Below are 7563 nucleotides of genomic sequence, written 5' to 3'. Positions count from 1 at the left end.
ACTAGGGACGCCGTGAGCTCCCGTATCTCTTGCACATACTCGTGCAGTTCGCGTCTTCCTTGTTTACACGCGAGGAAGCGCGAACGCTGGCGGTACTCGTAGTTCGCCGGGAGGAACGCGGCTCGGAGCTGTTGGCACAGCTGAGCCCAGGATGTGAAACATCCAGGGGATGTCGCTTCCCGAGTGTACACCCAACTCTTAGCACGACCGCTAAGGTTGGAGAGTGCAAAAGCAACACGCAGTTGCTCGGTCGAGATCAGAGCCGCGTCCATCGCGAGCTCTACTTCTCGGACCCAGAAGTGAAGGTTCTCGCCTTCCTTCCCTTCATACGGCTTTACCTTCAGCCGTATTGGCTTCGGGTGAGGCGGGTTTGCTTCCGCCGCCGGAGCCTGCAGGTTCTCCCGCACATGCGCGATGAGGCCCTGCTCGTACGCGTCGAATGCATTGTCGCGCTCGAGCTGCTCAGCCGGTGTTGATACCACCAGGCTCTGCAGGGCCTCCATCCCGAAGATGCCTGCCATCTTCCGAACCGACTCGAACTGAGAGTCGTTCATATGGGAGAAGTCGTTCCTATCCATGGCAACGAACTTCGGAGGTTCAGGTAGTCTACCCGCGATGGCGTGGATTGACTACAAGTGCTACCAAGTGTGACGGGGTCACACAGCACCTTGCGCTAGAGGAAGTTATCTTCCGAGAGTATACAAACTCTCAGTGAACGGCAGTTCACAGGTCCCCTCTTTAATTAAAGAGAGCGAAGTGACCTAAATAAGGTAGATTGTAAACTGAGTATATTTATAGGTAGGTTAAGTTTGAGGTTAATACAAACTATCAGTTACCTATAGAAATGCAATGTCATTTAACCAATGGTTGGTTTTGAATGACCTTGGTACCATGTACCAAATATCCCGGAGTATGACATGTCATACTCCTGAAGTGTGAAGTGTCACACTTCATGTAACCAGGGTACACTTAGTGCTACGTACCTCCGCTGACGAGTCGAACCACTCCTCGTCGCTGTCGACCCCCTCTTCACTATCACTCGCCCCTCCTCCGTGGCGCGGCGGTCGCACCGCCGCTTTGACGCGCAGGTCGGGCGGCATAGCTTCCTGGCTGCTGCTGATTGGCCCCCGCTGCAAAAATGAGTGGGGGGGAAAAGTATACGCTACACGAGGTATACCCGCAAGCCGGATGCGGATCTCAAGCCCTCCAGCACTGTTTCATGTGCACGAGGTGGGTGCAGCACTCACTCCCTTTTTGATAAGCTGCTTATTAGGAATTTTTCTATGAATACGCACAGTGTGCTAGTGTGCTATTTAAATCCATTTCCGACAAACCTTAAGTTGCGATTCGCAACCACACTGTGGTTTAGGGCTAGACCTAGCCCATAGTGCAGTGACTGTAGGCCAAACAGTAAGGTAATGTAAAGGACACCCTTGTGCATTGTCGTAGACCGGTACATGTACGCGCTCACAGTCGCTTCGTCATCTTTGGACTCGTCGATTAAAAGTTCAAATTACTTGCTATTAATTTTAATTAAAGTGGCCCTTACAATGACAAGCTACTTCTTAATTTAGTAAAATAAAGCTTCTTACATGAAGTACTTCTACAATTGCAAAAAGGGCTCGGAAACGGATTCCCGTACAGTCTGGATGAGCAGACCGCCATAGCGCGCAAGAGAATCCGTGTTTATTTTTTTAGTTCTGTCTGTTTATGTAGTGTTCGTGTAGACTTTGTTGCGATGAAATGTTCAGATGCTTTCCCGTATGTAGCGATTTGCTACATGTTGGTGGCCTCTACACCCCCAACAGCTCCGAGTCGGAGTCCGACCGACGGAATTTGATGGTGCACTCATGCAAATCAGTGCCCCGTTGAAGTGTCTACGATTGTACGACGGATGCTATTATTCGTCCTCCATACTGTACTGTACACACTGTGGTACATGTATTTTACATACTGTAATCCAGTACATGTACACACGTACACTGGTATTAATAGGTTGGTGATTGTGAAAACATCATCACGCGCTCAATTCCAACGTGTTTGTGGCGCAGACAGCAAGAATGCTGCGCAATGCATGCATTTGAATGGGGCCAAGTTGTACATGTATGGTTAAGCTGGACCCAATCACTGAGCTAATGAGTTGTAGCGGCAAATATTTCAATAAGTGAGAAGGATTATAGTCAGAAAAAGGTTTGAAAGGTGTAACCAATCCCAATTTTTGGGGGTCTTACAGTCTTTCCAAAAGCAGGCCGCCAGCCTTGCGTCCATGGGCACCTTTTGGCAGGTACGGGTAGTGCAGATTCCCATGTACCAGCTCTAGGAATTTGTCGCCAGCTTCGTGATGGTTTGCTCCGGAAAATGTCAACACTTATTAAATTGATGTTTCTAAAATACTACAAAACACTGTGCCTGAAAAGGTGTTGTTTTGTAAAGAACACCTTTTCAGGTCAGCAAGAACGAAGGTGCAAGTTGCACTCCGACATCCGGACGATTTATGTCCTGTCACTTGGTTCTCATCTCGAAAGTCCCATCGTGTTTGGAGCTCTTGACGGTTTGAAACGATACCGGTACTATCGCAGCGGCTGGAATCCCATCCGACAGAAGATCTCTGCTGCACCAGCAGCGGACTGACGACCTGCTTCGCAGTTCGACGCACACCATGTTGTCATTCGGCAATTTGCTTCGCACCGCCAAAGAGCTTCCAGCCAGCTTCTTTCAGATCAACACACAAACACTACTACCAGTATGAAGACCTACGCTGCTTTCGCTGCTTCCGCCCTCATCGTGGCCACCACAATGGACTCGACATCGGCCATGCAGTCATACCTTGAGGAGATCCCGAACGGCAGCTCGTTCGCGCAGGATCTTGGCCACCCAGGCAAGGACAGCTCGAAGTTTACCAAGTTCGGTACGGCTTTCGGTGCAGCAGACCACACGTGGACGGCTGAGTTCTGCAAGGCCTCGTTCCCTGGTGCTTCAATGACGAACGGTGAGGCGTTCGGTGACCCGTGTTGCACGTGGAAGAAGGGCGGCAAGCCGGACTTCACGGTGACGGCTTTCACGACGACGCCTGGCAAGGCAACCACTTGCGCTGCCGGTGGTAGTGCTGCTGGCGGCAGTGCCGCTGGAGCTGAGACTCCTTCAACAGAGACGAAGGGATCGGGAGCCGAGACACAGGGATCAAGTGCCGAGACCCCTTCGGCTGAGACTCCTTCGACTGAGACCGGCGGATCTGGTGGAGAGACGGAGAGCTCTGGTGCCGAGACGCCAGAGACCGAAAGCTCCGGTGCCGAGACCCCTGAGTCCGAAAGCTCCGGTGCCGAGACACCAGAGACTGAAAGCTCGGGCGCCGAGACCCCTGAGACTCCTTCGTCCGAAGACAACCCTTCGCAGATGTCGCCCACGACCGAGGCCCCCGCCACAAGCACAGGAGGCTCGAACAGCTGGAGCACTCCTTCGACTCCCGAATCTGGCGGTTGGACCCCTCCTGCTGCTGGCGGCGGCTGTGCTGCTAAGGGCGCCCGCAAGTTCCGTCACTAAGTGAGCGCACTTGCACTTGGGTCTTTAGCTGATCCGTGATTGTTGAGTGTCGTTAAACAGAGAAAGAGATAACGAGTCTCTAGGCGTTGTTGTAATAGTACAAGGAATCCTATTCAAAAACTCTACACAGACTTCAAAAACATTCGTACTTTAGCTCACGATTAAACAACTTTCTTAAAGTGGTTTTTGTTGAATTTTGATATTTTTTAAAATATATAAATAATTCCTGTACTACTTCGAAGTTGTATCAGCTCATGTATTATTGTGCTTTGCAAAGCTTTTGTCGTGAGCCGAGGTCGTTTTATAAATCGAGGTTATATTAAAGTATTAATAATAAACTACTATTATATAAAGGGATAGATCGAGTGGCAAAAAAAATCGAGTTACGACAAGTCAAAAGGTAGCGAGTTACAGGATTAGCTGAACTGATTCTTAGCAATTCTAGAATTCTAGGGATCTTTTTAAAACGATGGGCTTATAAAAATTGAGCTGAAAAGATTCTAAAGAGATTCTAGAATTATAGGATGTCTACGACAGCGCGCTGTATTTAATGGCGTTCTATTTCTATAAATCGCTCTCAAGCAAGGCGCTCAATTAGGAGGGCGTTGATTCGCTAGGGGAACACTATTCGCTATTATACGTTAGTATGTTTGCTCTGAGCAACAGCTTGAGCTATAGCTTCAGTAGAATGCTCATAAGTAGTTTTGCCATTTCGTAATTAGAGCATCGAGGGGGCTATCAAACTTCGACCAGAAAATATACTGTTTTTCAAATAGTAATGTAGACTAATCTACCGGTAAACGCATTCCGATTGTTAAAAATTATTTTGACCGCTCTTACCGCTTATAACTTCGGACAGAGGAGTAGTTCATATTGGTTAGCAACTCACAAGTCAAATAATTCTACATGTCCCCCATCATCAGCACAGCTCGAAAAGATTTTTTTGTATTAATAGACGTTCTACAAGAAAACTCAGATGCTCTGGGCAGGGGCATTCCGGCCTCACGCCGGTTATTTGTCAGATTGGCGCTGAAAGGCAGATAGCTTACAAATACCGGAAACGGTACACGTTGAAGCGCTTCCAGTTTCTTTTTTGGCTGCCAGCGATACCTTAAAACCTTGTTGCAATACCGGTAACAGCTAACCTAGCTGGCTACAGGGAAACGCTTTATCTGTTCTGGGCGGTAATTATCGCACGAGGACTGCATATTTGCGGCTAGAAGTCGTCGCTGTCGTTCCGACCGACTCACTGTGGCTCAGACCACCAGAACGGATACTCTATCAATCGACAGGCTGACCAGATGGAACTGTAGCCGACTTCACGTTGGTCTAGACCTTCCTGCCACCGTGACACGGTACATGTACCTCGGTGCAGTACGTACACATAGCCGTGGAAGCACCCATTAAGAGCGATCATTCCTCAATTTGCTTTCATCAGCAACAACGTCAATAGTTTTACCCTCGTCCAATTCGGCTCATCAAAATGAAAACGTCCGTAGCGTTTGCGACCGTCCTCATCTGCACCTTCGACTCTGTCATGGGCCTCGCCAAGTACCTCGACGAGCTACCAAACGGAAGCTCCTTCTCGCAGGAGCTCGGACACCCGGACAAGGACACCTCTATGTACACGGAGTTTGCGACAGCCTTTGCAAATGCCGGGCACTCGTGGACGTCTGAGTTTTGCAAGGCCACATTCCCTGGAGATTCGATGACAAACGGCGAGGCGTTCAGTGATCCGTGCTGCACATGGACGAAGGGCGGCACCACGGACTTCACAGTACCGGCCTTTACCTTTACCACGAGCCCCATCCAGGCCACCACGTGCGCATCGACCACCAACCAAACGTCCAGCACTTCATCCACCGCTGCATCGACGACTTCATCCACCGCCGCCTCAAGCGATGGAAGCTCGACACCGACCACGACGGACACTCTGGCTACAACGGATGTCCCTATTGCCACTGATGCTCCGACCTCACCGACTATGCCATCAGCAATGGGCGGCTGCGCCGCAAAGGGCGCCGGAGGTAAAGGCACGAGAAAAGGTAGCTACAGCTTCCGCCATTAGGGTATCTGCAACGTCACCAATCTTAGAGAAAGAGTGGCAAGCTTTTATCAGTACGTTTAGAGAGATTAAGGACTCGAACATGAATTATTGATACCAAAGTACAATGGTATTGTAATAGATAAACGCGCTTGTTCGAAGGCCGCCGCGGAAAACAAAAGTTATTTCGTACATGTACCAGGTATTGTGAGAGAGTGTTCTACTTCAAGTATTTAACATGAGACCACGCAAAAACAAAATGATACTGATGAGCCTAAGTACGAATCGCGATGGAAGCACACCATTAGAAAGAGGGCAAAAAATCTCCTTATCAAAAATGAAAACGATTTTTTTATTTGACATTTCGACGTAAAATTGTCGCGCGAAGCCAATGGTGCTGTCCGTTTCTACAAAATTTGACTGTAACCTGAGCAAAAGTTAAATTTTATCCACAAATTCACATTAGTAACATTGTGCCTTAAGTGGCATTTTGTATTGTTTTAGAGAGGTATTAAACAGTACACTCCGCGCCAAGTTAGAATGGCCCCAAACGTGGTGGCCTTAACTCGATCAATTTTTAACGTTATAAATTGCTGTTTAGATATGTCAGAGCTTTGATTGCAATCCATCACATGGTCAGCATACAATAAAGTGGTTTTGGCAGTGCGCCAAATAAATCGGCCACCTAAGACCTTACAAAATTCAAGTATAATGTATGACAATGAAAGTAGTTAGCACAATCATACAAATGATAATTGTATGGGAATGCAATTTGGCAAGTATTCTCGGCCCTCGTGTGGCTGCTAGTGAGCATCTCACGAGGTTTGTTGCCTCTATCGACAATCTATAGGTTCCAGATCTCATGTGCCACTGTACATGAAATTGAAATACTATTATTATAGCTCCCACCAGCTACCCTCCTCGGTGATAAGCATCACTTTCCAATCGATTTCCTAGTGTTTAAGGCTTCTCTTAAATTCCCACTGCCCCTGCTTACTAACGTCGCTATGCTTCTCGCTGTCGTGCTACAGAGCATCTCGAAATGCTGCGGTCTAGCAAGCTTATTCTGCTGCCGATTCTGCTTTGCGCTGGACTCGCTACTAATAGTCATAATGTGGGACCATTAAAGCGCACCAGTAACCTGCGCTGAGAGGATGTTCACTCAGTTCAAATTATAACTGCCTCGGCTTAATATTTTGTATTGCGACGAAGCGGTACCTGGAAATTGTGCACCTTGTTTGGCTCACACTAATGAGATCCCATCTCGAGAGCTTGTTCAAAAAAGCTACCTGTATAAGACTTGCCAAACATGCATCTGACGTGATGCTGGTGTAACTAGTTGCGGCTTAACTTAGAGTAAATTGTAGGATAGTCAGAGTAATTGTAAAACAGGTGGCCTCGGAAGTAATATTTTACAAAATTGGCCGTGACTGGAGTGACTGGCTGAAGCCGAGTAACCTCCTCACTATTCATCAATTCTCGCTCAAGATGAGCGCAGCACCGGCGGACAGCGCTAGCGACTTTGCGTCGTCTTCGGACGACGAGGGCTCGCAGCAAGGCAAGATGCTTCGGCAGTCTTTTGTGATTTGTGACGTGTTCCCCACATTGGGGGAAGCCATGATGGGCATTGACGTCTTAGACGGATGTCACTACAAGTACATGCATTACTATGGTAATGATGGTACCGGGACACGCATTTATTGGTGTAAGTCCCACACAGCTTGCCCTAAGCGGCTACGCTTAAGTATCGTTCAGGGGGCAGAAGATGGCAGCACCAGCACTTAGCACGTACTGGAGGAGGCGCAGAGCATGGTGTCGAAGAACAAAACGTTTCTCGTCGAGGAATTCACGGTGCCTTGAAGCGGGAGGTGGGCAGCATTTTTTTGGAGCGCGGGAGTTGAACAATGCCGCAAACGTTTGTTTGAGCGCCACGCTGGCAGACCAGAGATGCTCGTTCATTTACCTACCGAAGGTCAACT

The 7563-nt window shown here is 48.4% G+C and overlaps 2 protein-coding genes across 2 annotated transcripts; both read left to right on the top strand.

Annotated features, from left to right (window-relative positions):
* Positions 1–2745: 2745 nt before the first annotated feature.
* On the top strand, positions 2746–3540 carry PITG_07833 (uncharacterized protein; the record flags this gene model as incomplete). Its single annotated transcript, XM_002904008.1, has 1 exon — positions 2746–3540. One exon carries the CDS (start codon positions 2746–2748, stop codon positions 3538–3540), a length of 795 nt encoding a protein of 264 aa, XP_002904054.1.
* Positions 3541–4826: 1286 nt separating this feature from the next.
* Positions 4827–6202, top strand: PITG_07832 (uncharacterized protein; the record flags this gene model as incomplete). Its single annotated transcript, XM_002904007.1, has 2 exons — positions 4827–5567; positions 6186–6202. 2 exons carry the CDS (start codon positions 5024–5026, stop codon positions 6200–6202), a joined length of 561 nt encoding a protein of 186 aa, XP_002904053.1.
* Between the last annotated feature and the right edge of the window lie 1361 nt (positions 6203–7563).

This window comes from Phytophthora infestans, genomic scaffold (genome assembly GCF_000142945.1).
Source record: "Phytophthora infestans T30-4 supercont1.12 genomic scaffold, whole genome shotgun sequence".
Lineage (NCBI taxonomy): Eukaryota > Oomycota > Peronosporomycetes > Peronosporales > Peronosporaceae > Phytophthora > Phytophthora infestans.
The sequence above is the reverse complement of the archived record's forward strand: the minus strand, read 5'-3'. Positions and strand labels throughout refer to the sequence as shown.